The 15,913-nt window shown below is 44.4% G+C and overlaps 1 protein-coding gene across 5 annotated transcripts in view; it reads left to right on the top strand.

The window, feature by feature from the left end:
* ADCYAP1R1 (ADCYAP receptor type I) overlaps nt 1–15,913 on the top strand; it is a 978,825-nt gene that overhangs the window by 629,805 nt on the left and 333,107 nt on the right. For all 5 annotated transcript variants that reach the window (XM_086940899.1, XM_086940897.1, XM_086940898.1 and 2 more), the window contains exon 11: nt 1,474–1,543. In XM_086940899.1, the coding sequence (XP_086797025.1) occupies nt 1,474–1,543 (70 nt within the window). The remainder of the gene's footprint in view (nt 1–1,473; nt 1,544–15,913) is intronic.

Genomic DNA, 15,913 nt, shown 5'->3' with positions numbered 1-15,913 from the left:
TCTTCGGCCCGGCTTGCTTGAATCCTGATGGTGCAGTGAGCAAGGGACTCATGTCTGAGTATACCCTTCCACACTTATGGTGGACAAAACGATTCAGAAAAGGGGGGTGGTGATGGACAGAGTTTCTGAATAAAGCAGAATACTCCTACCCAGTCAACAGATCAGGGCTTGATCCATCACCGTTTTTTAGCTCACTGCACCATCCCAGCTCAGAACCTGGCTACATGCAAATTAGTCTGTCCCTGGCCCAGTGCATCATGGGAACAGGGCAGAGCAAACTACCAAGCCAATTCTTTTAATGGAAAGGATCAAGCTTCCGGGGACCGGTTTCTGACATTACAGCCGTTTTCGGCCCGGCTTGCTTGAATCCTGATGGTGCAGTGAGCAAGGGACTCATGTCTGAGTATACCCTTCCACACTTATGGTGGACAAAACGATTCAGAAAAGGGGGGTGGTGATGGACAGAGTTTCTGAATAAAGCAGAATACTCCTACCCAGTCAACAGATCAGGGCTTGATCCATCACCGTTTTTTAGCTCACTGCACCATCCCAGCTCAGAACCTGGCTACATGCAAATTAGTCTGTCCCTGGCCCAGTGCATCATGGGAACAGGGCAGACCAAACTACCAAGCCAATTCTTTTACTGGAAAGGAAACAAGCTTCCGGGGACCGGTTTCTGGCATTACAGCCGTCTTCGGCCCGGCTTGCTTGAATCCTGATGGTGCAGTGAGCAAGGGACTCATGTCTGAGTATACCCTTCCACACTTATGGTGGACAAAACGATTCAGAAAAGGGGGGCGGTGATGGACAGAGCTCTTTCAATCAGTTTGCCTGGAAAGGTCCATTAGGTATCGGTCTGTAGTTGTCAGGGTTCAGTGGATCAAAGTTTGTTTTGTTCAGTAATGGGTGTATGTATGACTTTTTGAGTTCTACTGGATGCACCAAAGTCTGCATGTTGTGCCCTGTTTCAAAAGGCAAAACAAGCAATTGCAGGTATTTGTTGCACACCACAAATTCACCAGGGATGAATTTATCAGGTGTGTTAACTATCTCATCCTTCTCCAAGGTAAACATAAACCGGATCTAGAGTTGATTTTTGTGGCAAGTGGTGCATGAACTAAAATTGAAAAGCAAGAGTGATGGTGGTCCAATTTTGCATTTTTTTCAAACAATAAAACCATCTGGAAAAATTCCACCATTAAAAAGAGATTTGTATATCATATGCAGATGATCTAGCTATTCCATCTTACTGAACATAGTTTGTGTAGCACATCATAATTTCAACAACAAACCAAAGTAAATTGACCACGTATGTAACTTTGCATCAATTATATTACCACTTTAACTGATACAGTCAAAGAACATCTTATCTCTGTGAGTATTATTTCGTTGAGGAATTAAAATAACTTTGAAAATGATCTATTTAATGAAAGCTATTTTAACTTTCTGTTCAAAATCTTTTTATATTTTCAGCTGCTGGGATATGAATGATAACACTGCATTGTGGTGGGTGATAAAAGGCCCAGTGATTGCATCAATAATGGTAAGTGAAATCAGTTGGAAATATTAATTAATTTACTAACATAAATTATCTACATACTTATAAATTTGGTGTGCCCAATCGTAAAGAAATAACTTTAATATTAAACAAATTTTAACTCCCTCGCAATTGTTCACCTAACCAACTATGAATGGTTTCTCCTGGGTTAGAGAATAGCAAATAAAAGGCAAATAAAAACAGTATGACTGGCCTAATTTGCATAAAAATCATTAATTTTAAAATTTGGGCATAACTATTTATTGTATTTTGGGCAAATCATAACAATTTGTAATGTATCGTTTATTGATGTATTGTCACAGTTATACAGGGGTAAGTCAGATTTCAGAAAACATCCATGGTTAAAAGGAATCAAGTGAGGGAATAAATTTAGCCAGAAGTAAGTCAATATATGGTGTTGATATCGTGTTACATTCTAGGTCAAGTAAGGTTCGCTATTATTTACAGTTTGCACTAATATTGCACATTGCATGGAATGTTTCATTAGTACAGAATCCTCACGTTCTGATGCCAGTTTATCCCTAAAGACAGCTTCAATCCATTTACCATCAGGGTGGGTTATGGTAAAAGGATTATAATACAGAGTAGACCTCCGCAAAGCCCGGAGATTAAGCTCCAAGCATGCCAGTCATGGTATCCGGGAGGATTTTTCTAATTTTAAGCAATTCTGCAAAATCAGTCTATTAAGACTAAGTTCCTCCTTTACCCAAATTAAGTTCTAAAGCTTCAGAGGAAAGAGGTGCAACTGAGCTGTAATAAAATCTAAACTTAATTCTTCGTGTACAATTTCATAAGGTACACTTTGTGGGACTCCCACGAGGCCCCTTAAAAATTTGTTTTCAGCTACTTGAAGTGAAACAACTCCACCATACCCTCAGATCCCACTGCCGTTGCTCGCTAGTGGGAAACACTTGACCCTATAGATTTCTAAAGTATATGTTATATGAGTGCACCCAAGCCTTACTGAGGAATCACCCATACTAAATTTCGCTCTATTAAAGGGTAAGACATTCAGATTTATGCTACTTAACTTTCTATAGAGCCATGGCAATAGAGCCAATAGTAGATATATTTAGGCACTGCTACAATACAGCACCATGTAAATAGATTACAAGAGTATGTCTTCATTCTACTTTGCTTATTTTGCCAGTCCTAGGTTCCTCTGCATGCACATTCGAGAGTTTGTAGCTGCACCTTCATATGGATAATGACTGTAATTGTACAGTGCTGTAACTGTTTCAGCCCCCAGTGGGAAACTCTGTTATGTTGCAATTGCACTCCATCGTGCCCAAGCAGTCCTTCATTTAATGCAATGTCTGTTCCACATCCATCACTCTCCCATTACATAGCTCCTTCTTAAATTCCACTGCTTTTATCACCAAGTTACGTTTTCCAGTGTTTGAGGGATCTTCACCCACATACTTTATAAATCGCTCTCTCATCTATTGACTTTATTCTTGTCCCCTGAATCATGCATACCTCCTAGCCTACAGAGGTTTAATTGTGAGAACATGTAAGAAATTGGGTTATTGGTTGACTGTGGTGTGAGCCCTGGTTAAGCAGCTACCACAATCCTTGTCAGGATAAGGCACAAGCGAACCCCAAATTAACCTTTGCTCTTACCCCTGCTACTTGGCACACAGCAGTCTGGCTTAACTTAGAGGCAATGCGTAAAGAATAGGTGCAACACACCAAACAGTAGAACAGTGAAAACACAACACAAAAAAACCCCACACAATGTTAAAAAAACAGCAGAATTTAAGAAATAAAACATATTCAACACAACAAAAATCCTATCAGTAGAACCGGATTTATGAATTTAAAAAAAATAAAGTGTAAGATTGTGCCTAAAACCACAAAGCGCTATCTGGTTGGACTGGACCAGGTCAAAGTCAAAAGCTCAGGCCAACCACGATGGAGCGCAGGTTGGATAGAGTCTCAGATTTGTCCCGCTGAAGGTTTACCTTCTCAAGTTTTGCGCCAAGAGTCCCATTCAGGTTGGACAGCGTCGTCGGGAGCCAGGAGAGTGTCATGAGTGGTTGTCGGTGTGGGGCGAGGGGCATGCTGGACATCATAGACTGGTGAGTTGGAGCTTTGAATTGGCAGTCCCCTGCAGGCTGTCAATGCTGCTGTGTGGATTTCCCGGTCTGATGGTGGCTTGTGCTGAATTTCAATGCGACCATCTCTGTCTCTGTATGAACATGTCTGTTTACATTCACGAAGTGTCCAAAAGCTTGATTTTGAGAGCGCTGAGCCCCAACAAGGGACCAGGACCTGCGGAGCAACACTTGGGTATTAGAAACTCACTTCAGCTGGGGCCAGGAGTTCAGGTTTCAGGTTTTAATGTCTTTATTTCGATAATGAAATCATAAAAGACAATTTTAACACAACATTTAAAACAGTTTCATTATCACTACATATTACAAAATCTTATAAAAAAATAGTTATATCTATATATAAGCAACAGTATAAAGTCAATCTAGGATCTACAGTTAAAAAGTTATTAAACCATTGTTGAGAGGAAACAAGACATTAAATTTAACAAATCTTAAAAATATGTTTAGCATTTGCTACAAAGCACTATACAGTTTACACACTTTATTTGATCATGTGGCAATTAAATTCCTTCTTGCTCTAATTGCCCATGCCCAACCTAAATATTTGGCCAAACATATCACAGTAAAATCAGTTGTGTTTGTTTTTAAAGCCCATATTGCATCCGAGGATTTTTTACAGTTCATGCGTTTAAAAATGGGTTTTAGCCATTTTGAACGGGGTTCTCTATATTGAGGGCAGGCGAACAAAAAATGGCCCTCTGTTTCCTTACACCCGGGGCAGCGACTACAAAGATTAGTAGTGTTGTTGCTCCAAGATGAGGTGAAGGAATTAAGGGGTAATGAGCCCACCCGAAATTGGTGGAACAATTTTTTGTCCAATGGCCTGGAGATAAGGTCCCAATATATCTCACGAGCCGGATCCAATTTAAATCTTAAGAAACGCCCCGTCAGATCTTCAGAGCTGGATGCGTGTGCCAAAGAATGGCGGGTTGAGGCCCAAAATAAACTCTTAAATTCCTTTTTCGGGGGGAAGTTGTTAGTGCCTGGCGAGACCCACAGATGACTAAGGCCCATATCACACAGGCTCTTTTTCACCGAGTGAAGCCAGGGGATTCGCTCAGAACCCCCAATAGCCTTCACCTCGGTTAACTCCTTTGCAAAAAGTGCCAACTCCTCCGTGGTCCATAAACGCCTCCAAGTAGACACTACTCTATATCGTGCCATGTCTGTTATTGGAAGGCAACCCATGTCGTGGCAAAGAGGGATCAGTGGAGTTGATTGGGGAAGCCCCACCAGGTTGCGAAGAAACCTACACTGGATTTTGTACAAGCTCGAGAGATCCATAAAACCCCATAACTCTGCCCCGTAGAGTGTCGCAGCATTAATTTTGACATCATAAATTTGTAATGCGGGGGCAACCCTTTTGGTGATAGATTTCTTTTGCTCACGCAAGAGGCAGCCAGTCAGTTGGGCCAGTTTTAACTGCTGAGTCTCTATTTGTGGTTTCCAGGACAGTCGGCAATCCAGAGTGACCCCCAGATACGTCATCGTGTCAACTTGTTCCAGGTTAACCCCGTTAAGTTGTACACTACTACGTATTGGTTTTTTCCTGGAGAAAACCATGAATTTAGTTTTCCCCACATTTATCTGGAGGTCATTTTGGTTGCAGTATTCCTCAAAGTGATTTAGAGCCCTCTGCAGACCCCCCCTCGTCTTTGATAAGAGGAGGGTGTCGTCCGCAAAGATCAACATTGGGAATTTAGTCCCCGCCAGGGACGGTGCATCAGTGTTGGTAGACCCGAAGAATTTCACTACCTGATCTATGAAGAGATCTACTTCAGCTGGGGGCCAGGAGTTAGTTGGGGAGCCTTGAGGTCAGATCAGGAGGCCAGCAGACTAGCCCTATGAGTCACTTTTCGGTCTCTGGTTCAAGATGAAGTTGCATGTCTAGTTCTGCTTTCCCAGGAAAGAGAGCAGGAGGTCAGCAAACCTGGGCAGCAGCTCTTTTAGAGCAGCAGTCCAGCAAAGTGAAAGTACTTGTAGCAGCACAATAGTCCTTCTTCCTGCCAGAGTATCCACAGGCCCAGAAGTGTACTGAAATGATGTCTCAAGTCCAGTATTTATACCCAGTTTGGCCTTTGAAGTGGGGGATATACTTCTAGAGATTTCCCTTTGAAGTTCCTATGCATCCTGCCTACCCTGCCCTGGCTCCAGACTAACTACAGAAGGTATGCAGTCCTTTGTGTGGAGTCAGGACACATCATATTCAGGTGTAAGTGGGCTGTGTACATATCCTCCCTCCCATCCAGCCAGTGATGGTCAATCCAGACACATTTAAAGCTTCCTATTGTGAGGAGGAATACGAAAAGCTCAACTGTCAGCTACACCCAGTGTCATGTGACCAGAGACAGGCTGCAGGCACCAAAGGACTGAGGCAAGAAAATGTCAACTTTCTAAAAGTGGCATTTTCAGAATTGCAATCTAAAATACAACTTCACCATAAGTTAGGATTTTAAATTTTGATTCCAGAGACCCCAAACTTGAACAAGTTATCTCTTCCCATTTTCAAATTACACTTATAAAATATAATACAGCCACTCCAATGTTATCCTATGGGAGATATGGGACTTGTTGAGTGAAAAAGGGATTTAAGACATTTTTTCTGCCTTTCTTCTGCAAAACCTAGGAGGTCCTGAATTAGGCCGATGTACATTACTCTGGGCACAAGACACTTAAGTGATGCCTATTGACTCTTACAATGCGATAGCACTAAGCAGCCAATTTTTAGCAGTCAGGCATATAAGTAAGTCCTTGTGACTCCGGCTTTAATCAAATAATATGACCCATGGAGACAGATGCACATCAGGCAAATCTGGTTGATACACTATAGGGCTTATTGATAGCTAAAACTCATAAAGTCCATCCTGGATACATTTTATTTTGCAAGTTTATTTTTAAAACTATCTTAGTTATGAGTTATGTTTTTTAACATGATAAGAAATCATTTTGTCTTTTGTTAGTTTGATGTACTTTTCTAGCCCTGTGTATAAGAACTAGAATGACTTAACCTGCCCCTAAGTACGTGCTTGCTTATCCCTTAAATATTATCTACATCTGTATGTTCTCCTTTGGAACTTCGACATTTCTAGTACTGTGCTGCATGGATTTCTTTGACTTCTCCTGCTGCTTTGCTTACTTTTAAGTTCAACTATAATGTTTGATTTGTATTTTTTTACTGTAAATGTTTTTATCTGTTTAATGTGTGTTTTTTTTGGGATGGTTTCTGAAATAAAGAAGTTTTTACTTGATTGATACATTTAAGAGTTTTTCACTTCCAGGACATGTAAAACTTAAAAGGACATGTCTTATTTTTTAAATACATTTCACCCTACCACCTGTGCTATCTAGAACCAACCCTAGGGCTGACTTATATGTATTAAAATGGACGTTTTAGGCCTGGCAACTGGTTTATTTTGCCAGGTCGAATTGGCAGCTTAAAACTGCACACACAGGTGCTGAAATGGCATGCCTGATACATGTTTAAAGTGTTACTTAAGTGGTTGGCACAATCAGTGCTGCAGGCCCACTAGTAGCATTTAACTTAAGGGCCCCAGGGCACATGTAGTGCCACTTTACTAGGGACTTATAAGTAAATTATATATACCAGTTGGGTATAAGCCAAAGTTTCCATGTATAGAGGCGTGAGCACAAGCACTTTAGCACTGGTTAGCAGTGGCAAAGTGCATAGAATCCTAAGGCCAGGAAAAATTAGCTCAGCACAAAAATGGAGGATAAAGGCAAAAGGTTGGGGGAAAGACTACCCTAAGGCTGACAGGTCTAAGCTAGGTTTAAAGAGAAAGTTTGACCCTAAACCATTTTCTTTTGTGACATTATTAATTTCACATTGTTCTACATCTGTCCAAATGCATCACTAATGGCGAGTAGGTTGATAATTAGCGCATCTGAAAAAAAAATATCACTCCAGGGGGCATGGCGTGTGTGCTGAACATGGCTGTTACCCTTTGTTAGAGTTGTGCCGCAACACACCAGAAATGCAACAAAGTAGCCTGCTCTCCGTGGCTCAGTAGCCTGGGTAGAGCGCAGACTTTTGGCGTTTTAACAGCACCTGATCAGAACCCTGTGCATGCACTCCAGAGGTCTCCGGCTCGATGCTGATAACCTTGGAGGGCCGCAGGATCATAGGACTGCAACCGCGCTGATGGGGAGCTAAGGAAGAGACTGCATGCCAATCTGGGAGCCCGCTAGATGGTCTCTGTGAAAGTGGGCTCTCTCGATTTCCCCTGGAGGCCTCTTGGATGGGGCTGTGTTGAGATGAGATTGAGATGTTGGCCATGCCTTGGCATTGACTCTGCCCTGAGATGGGAGGGAGAGCTGCAACATGCCAGTTGCTCAACTCCTGGTCTGGGTCTGCCCCCTTCAGACATTGCTGTTTCATGGGGACTACTACCAGAGATGAGCGGTCTGTGCTCCGATCTCATAATCAAATAACATGGATGTCAGAACATTTGGCAGCAGGAGCTGCGACCTCTACAGAGGCCCAAAGTCGGGGGCTCCCTTCACTCCTCCCACACCTGCATTGGGCACTTGAAGACATTTTACAGGACACATCCTGCCCTGCACTTGGCCAGTGGGGAGGTCATTATAGTAATGCTGTGCTGATATGAAATGGTGGTGCCCTTTCCCTCTGAAAGATCGCCCACGTTGAGGTAAATCAGTGGGCCTATCTGCTTGGTGGCCTTTCCCAAGGCCCATCAGATGTGCTGATTGGAGTACTTCTACCCGACCACCCTGCCCAACTACTGGCCCCACATCTGTAAGACTGGGCCTGCAGTCCCCTGATGATTTGGGCCCAGAGGGAGAGTTACCCGCCCCAGCTTTATAGCTGTGATTCACCTGGGGTTCCCACAGAGGCCTGAGGGCCCAATTGCTAGCGCTGCAACACTCATGGAGCTGCCTACAATGTGGCCAAGCTGTTTCTAGGACTTACCGAACCCGGTTGGAGTTATTCATAAGCTTGGGCGAACAGCCATGTCTTGAGGGATTTTCTGAAGATCAGTGCATGATCTGATTTCCACCAGGGGAAAGGAATTCCATAGTCTAGGTGTCAAGGTTGCAAACCTACAGCCCCCTTGACACTTCAGCTTAAATGCAGGAGTGGTGCTTGGTCTCTGTTGGGGATCAGCTGTAGTCACGTGGCCCCAGATCCCTCTGCAGATGAAGAACTCTATCTGCCATCTCTACATCACTCGAGGTGTGGGCTTTGGGCCTGAGCTTGATCCTGTGCTGCTCCTAAGGTCAGTGATGGTCATGCTGCGGGTGCTGACCTCTTGGGAGTGATGATGATCAACATCTACTGCTGTATGACTCGGGGCAGATCAGTGGGGATCCCTTCATGGGCTTAACTTTGTGTTGCCATTGCACTGTTGAAGTGTGGAGCATCTCACCTTTAAGAGCCCACATCCTGGTTCTGTGCCTACGAAAGCCCTCCCACCCAAGGACCCCAGGACTGAAATGGCACGAGACAAGCCTTTGCGCACTGTGTTGCAGCAACAAATTAGCAAGTATACTAAACAGATGATTACCTCAGATGACACCAGCTCATTAGGGAGCTGTATAACACCAGCAGAAGGCCTCCAGACCTCTTCCATCCTGCAGACACGATGGAGGGCAAAATGGGAGAGTGAACTGAAATTAGACTTTGCCCTGATTCAGCAAGATCTATGGAACACTGGACACAGAGTTACTGAGGTGGATAGTAGGATATCTGCAGCTGATGACTTGGTCAATTCGCATGCATCTCGTCTCATGACCTTGCCACTCCTAAAGGTACAACTGGAGACCTGGATAGAAAATGCTAAGGGCGGATTGAGGCACAACAGTCTGAGAATTGTGGGCATCTATAAGGCGGCAGAGGGGACCTCGTCCACCTCCTTCTTCCCTAGCTGGCTTTGGAGCTTTGTGCCCATGATGGAGATCTCCACTTGCTTTATAGTTGAACAAGCACACACACCCTGACTTCGAGACCTATGGTGGGACCCCACCTCACTCGTTCATTGCCAGAGTGCTTTTTTATGCAGATAGGGGTCCTGTTTTCTGAGCAGCAAGAAAGACAGAATCCTTGACATTTCAATCCTCCCCTGTGATAATTTTTCAAGCCTACACTCTTAAAGTCCAACAGTAGTGTCACTCCTTTTAGGAAGGGGAGCAAAAATCTTAAACTGTCTACATCATGCATATGCTCCTTTTCAGAGCATGCCTGAAAGTCATCGTTCAGGAAAATACCTTGATGCACTAGTGATGGCATGGGATTGGATTGGAGAGCGCCCAGTTCTATTTATCATTGGGGTGGGAGGGGGGCCTTTGGAAAAAGTGGCAGGATACCCCACAATGGGGGCATCACCGCAAGAATCATAGAGCCATCTCCCTTGGGCCAGAGAGGTGCCCCAGTCAGGACATTGGTTTGACTGAGGTGAGGTGTGGAGTGCAAAAAAACGATGGATTTAGGCCCAGATCCTTGTACTGGGGTGAATGTATGACATTGTTCAACATTCTGTCCATCAACTGTGTTTTTTGCAATTTCACCCCAAGTGTGCTGGGTATGCTCAGATGTGAGTCCCAGGCTCTCCACACCACTGGAGTCAAGCTATCCAGGCTGATGAAGGCTGATAGCCAGAAACCGGTCCTTGGATGCTTGATTCCGGTCTGGGAAAGACATGGCTTGGTAGTTCGGACTGGACTGTTCCCATGAGGAACAGGGTCAGAGCTGATTTGCATATAGCCAGTGTCTAACCCAGGGTGGGGTGGAGTGCAAAAAAACGATGGATTTAGGCCCAGATCCTTGTACTGGGGTGAATGTATGACATTGTTTAACATTCTGTCCATCAACTGTGTTTTTTGCAATTTCACCATGAGGTGAGAGTGGGGCCCGGTGTGTCTGCATCCACTGAGATTCCAGTGACTTTACTGGACTCTCAGTGGATGCAGACTGACTGGACTGAGTTGGGATTTAATGTGCCAAGGGAGATTGTTCTACTCCTTTGCGGCTCCTAGCATGAAGCCTCTGCCCCCACAACTAGTGAGTTTAAATGTTGGGACTGGGACGTGCTTGGACAAAGCAAATCTGAGGACGCAGGAAGGTATGTACGAAGTGAAGCATTTGTTCATAAAGTCTAGACCCATTACGTGTAGCGCCTTGTAAACCGCACACAGAGCCTTGAAATGTATCCTTTGTTTGGCCAGGAGCCAACGAAGCTTGGCTATAAGATGAGAGACAGATCGGCGCTTGGGGATATTATCTAGCAATCATGCTGCCATGTTCTGTAAGGTCTGCAGTTTATTTAAAACTTGACAGTGGCATTGAGATACAGCCCAATTGATTTGTGATACAACTAGAGAAGTGACCACTGTATTTTGAAAAGGTTTTGGAAGAAAGTACAGCATCTTTTTTACCTTTTTAAGGTTAAAAAAGCTGCTGAAGTGACTGCATTTGCTTAGTCATTGTAGGATAGTTTATTATTTAAAAGAACTCCTAAGTTTCTTACACACTTAGAAGAAGTAGGGAGAGGACCGACCTTGGTGGGCCACCACTTTGTTATGTTATGTTAATTCTTATAGAGAGCTGTTTCGAGGACTTACCGAACCCGGTTGGAGTTATTCATAAGCTTGGGTGAACAGCCATGTCTTGAGGGATTTTCTGAAGATCAGTAGATCAGTGCATGATCTGATTTCCAGGGGAAAGGAATTCCATAGTCTAGGTGTCAAGGTTGCAAACCTGCAGCCCCCTTGACGCTTCAGCTTAAATGCAGGAGTTGCCAGGAGATGGAGGTGATCCGAGCGTAGGTTGCAGAAGGAAGTGTACCTTTAGATAAGGCTATCAATGAATTTGGGGCTCTGTCCATATAGTGATTTAAAGACCAAATTTCCTACTTTAACCGCATGCGCGCTAGCGGGTTTTCCCGCTGTGCGCTGAAATTTCAAAATAGAGCCTTACGTGACAAAGCCAGCTCGTCATGCGCGCAGCGCAGGTAACGCCCATGTCGAGCTGGCTTTGTCACCAGCATCGAAGGGGTTAAAAACGCAACGCTGCGGAATGGGAAGCCAGTGCAGCTTCCTCAAAACTGAGGTGACATTTTGCCACCTGGGTTGCGGCTGAATCAATCTAGCCGCTTGATTCTGCACATCTGTAAATGTTTAGTTAAACAGTGGCATACCAAGGTAGACTGAGTTGGCGTAGTCCAAGTGGGACATAATTGTGGCTATTACAACCTGTATCAGTGCTGCCTGTGTGAGTAGTCTGCTGATCTTTCTAATCTTCTGTAATTGGAAGAGGCAGGTAGAGATCACAGAGCCAACTTGGGTTTTTAGTGACAGGCTGTTATTTATTGTGACAAAAGTAAAAACAAAAATTGATGGACGGAATGTTGCACACTGGCAAAACATTCACCCCCAGTCACAGATCTGGGTTTAATCCATCATTATTTTGCTCACCACACCACCCCAGTTCAGACATGGCCATATGCAAATCAGAAATGATTCCGGTACAGAAAAGACATGGCTTGGCAGTTCGGGCTGGACTGTTCCCATGAGGCACATTGTCAAGGCTGATTTGCATATGGCCATGTCTGAACTGGGGTGGTGTGGAGTGCAAAAAAACGATGGATTTAGGCCCAGATCTCTGTACTGGGGTGAATGTATGACATTGTTCTGCATTCTGTCCATCAATTGTTGTTTTTGCATTTGTCATCCCGAGTGGGATGGGTATGCTCAGATGTGAGTCCCATGCTCTGCACACCACTGGAGTCAAGCTATCCTGGCTGAAGACAGCTGATAGCCAGAAACCGGTCCCAGGATGCTTGATTCCGGTCCAGGAAAGACATGGCTTGGCAGTTCGGGCTGGACTGTTCCCATGAGGCACAGGGTCAAGGCTGATTTGCATATGGCCAAGTCTGAACTGGGGTGGTGTGGAGTGCGAAAAAACGATGGATTTAGGCCCAGATCTTTGTACTGGGGTGAATGTATGACATTGTTCTGCATTCTGTCCATCAATTGTTGTTTCTGCATTTGTCACCCGAGTGGGATGGGTATGCTCAGACGTGAGTCCCATGCTCTCCACACCACTGGAGTCAAGCTATCCTGGCTGAAGACGGCTGATAGCCAGAAACCGGTCCTAGGATGCTTGATTCCGGCCCAGGAAAGACATGGCTTGGCAGTTCGGGCTGGACTGTTCCCATGAGGCACAGGGTCAAGGCTGATTTGCATATGGCCATGTCTGAACTGGGGTGGTGTGGAGTGCAAAAAAACAATGGATTTAGGCCCAGATCTCTGTACTGGGGTGAATGTATGACATTTTTCTGCATTCTGTCCATCAATTGTTGTTTTTGCATTTGTTATTTATTGTGACACCAAGGCTTTTAGTAGAGGAAAAAGGGGTTTGGGGTCCTAGTTCCGTTGGCCAAAAGTGTTGGTCCCAAAGAGATTGGCGGCCCCTCTTCAGGACCAATTCGGTCTCGCCTGGGTTAAGCTTTAAATGGTTACAATCCATACAATGTCTGATGTTTATCCTGGTGGACTGAAATTCAGAGGCTGATTGCAGTGAGTTGTCGATGGTGAACATTAGTTGTAAATCGTCGGCATAATTGAAAGTGGCACGTTTCATTTCCTTGAGGGACCGGATCAGAAGGAAAAGGTAGAGGTTAAACAAATGGGGGGATAACAAAGAGCCCTGCGGGACCCCACAGGTGTTTGTAAACTTTAGCGCTGTGAACTGGGCTATTCAGACTGACTGGGAGCGGTCCTCTAGAAAGGAGCTAATCCAGCTAAGGGCTGAGCCATGAATGCCAGGAGCCTTGACACGATCCACCAAGATACCATGATCAACTGTGTCAAAGGCGGCCGAGAGATCCAACAGCACCAAGGCCTGGGGGTGCCCCTATTAGCCTTCTCTTGCAAGGGGTCTAGTACCGCAGAATTACCGTCTCCGTTGGGTGGGCACAGCGAAACCCTGCTTCCTGTGAATTAAGATAGTTGGATTGTTCAATGAAGTTGGACAGGCACTTCACCACATGGGCCTCCAGTACCATAGCCCGGTAAGGGAGCAAGGAGATTGGGCAGTAGTTCGACAGTATCTGGGGTCAGCCCCTGGTTTCTTCAGAACGGGAACCACAATTGCCTCTTTAAAGGCCTTGGGGACAGGACCCTGGGATAGGGACTCCTTCAAAAGAGACATAGGCATCCAAAAGGATGGGTTATTTATTTACTTATTAGAAAATTTTGTATAGCGCGAACATGACCTTAAAGGGTATCAGAGCGTTTTACAGAGGGATGGACACAGATGAGAGGGGGCAATCATTGCAGAGTCATGTCAATGGACAAAAATAGCAATAGTTGTGTGACGCCATGCTAGATAAAAAATAGCAATAGTTACATAACAACGTAATAGTGGGCAAAAGAATCAGAGTGACAGTATATGAGGTGACTCAGGACAATCACTGGACTTTAGGACAGGCAAGTATTCATCAGTAGTGCTTTTATTTCCTTTTTGAAGTACACTGTGGATGGAATCAGTCTCATTTCCATTGGGAGGGTGTTCCAGATTTTTGGAGTTATTGTAATTCCTGAGAAGGAACGGTTGTAGTTTTTAAAAAATGTTATTTCTTTGGTTTAAGTAGGAGGTTGCTGGTGCTCCTGGAGGTACGGGCACCACCCGACAGCTCAAGTTTCTTTGTGAGGTAGAGAGGTGTGTTAAAGTGTTTTGAGATGACTAGTGCTTGTACTGTGGACTTGTAGTCATCAGGAGGAAGGAAAGGTTTTAGTTTCCTTAGGATGCTCAGTTTGAAGTCGCTCCTTTCGTAGAAGCACTAATTTGATCCTGCATGCTCAAGTTCCTATCCAACACTATACCTAGGGATTTCGTAGAGTTATGATGTGTGGTGTGTAGTTGAGAGCAGACAGATTTTTCATGTATTCTTCAATGATGAGTGCTTGCTTGGGTTGGGAAATAAGGAGGAATTCCGTTTTTAGGGGGTTTAGTTTGAGATGGTTGAGGGTAAGCCAGTTAAGGGTTTTGTGTAAGGTTCCGTTGAGTAACTTGATAATGTCATGCGATGAGATTTTCATGTACAGCTGGGTGTTGTCTGCATATTTGTGGTATTGGATGTTAGATGTTTTGAGGATTTTGGTGAAGGGTTCAATAAATAGTTAAAAAGTGTGGGTGAGAGAGTGTGGGTGAGAGCGAGGACCCTTAGGGTACCCACAAGGTGCAGGAACTGGGATGGGAGAGGGATTGGTTGGATTTAATTCTCTGTGTTCTATTATGGAGAAAGGAAGCTAACCATTTTAGTACTGTGTCAGACAGCCCCATCCTATGTTCCAGATGGCTCAGCAGGTTGTCAAGTTTGGCTGTATCAAAGGCTGAGGAGAATTCGAGTAGGATTAATAGGCAGGATTTGTTCCGGTCAAGTCGGGTAAGCGCGTCATCAACTATGTGAGTGATGACTGTTTTGGTGCTGTGGCCTTGACGGAAGCCCAATTGAATTTGATCTAATAGCTGGAATTCCTCAATGTGGTTACATAGTTGTACCTGTACACATTTCTCAATGAGCTTTTCGAGAGTAGGGGTGCTAGTGATTAGTTAGAAGTTATTCAGATCCCCAGGGTCCGCAGTAGGTTTCTTAAGGATGGGGAGAACCAGCCCCGACTTTAGGCAGTCAGGGATCTCACCTTGAAGTAGGGAGGTATTAACGATCTTGGTCCAGAGCGGAAGAAGCCTTATCAATTCTTTAAAGAAATATGAGGGAAGGGTTTCATTGAAGGGATTCAATGGTTTGAGAGTAGAGAGAATGTTGAGATTGGAAGTGTCATTGTGGGTTGAGAATTGATTCCAATGTGCATTGTTTTTAGAGGAGTGGAAGGTAGGAAGAGGGGACTGGGGAGTTAGGTGAGAGTCTGGTAAGGATGAAAAACCAATCTAGGCCGACCTTAGATCAGATTCAATGTTGTTGGATTTTTCGATGAAGAAAGCAGTAAAGTCCTCGCAATTAGGATAGGGACTGGTGGTGATTATCAATTGAGTGGGTGTGTTGTTGGTTTGCCATTTGATCAGTTCAAACAGGATTTTGGGGCAATTTCTGGCTTTGTCTAGTTGGCTTCTGAAGAAGGTCACTTTCGCAGTTCTGATGTGTTTTTTGTACAGAGTCCTTCTTACTCTCAAAAGTTTGAGGAGTTCGGTAGATGGAGAGAATCTCCAAGCTCGTTCTGCTAGTCTCAAGTTGTGCCTGTC

The sequence above is a fragment of the Lissotriton vulgaris genome, chromosome 10 (genome assembly GCF_964263255.1).
Source record: "Lissotriton vulgaris chromosome 10, aLisVul1.2, whole genome shotgun sequence".
Lineage (NCBI taxonomy): Eukaryota > Metazoa > Chordata > Amphibia > Caudata > Salamandridae > Lissotriton > Lissotriton vulgaris.
This window is presented reverse-complemented; position numbering and strand designations above follow the sequence as displayed.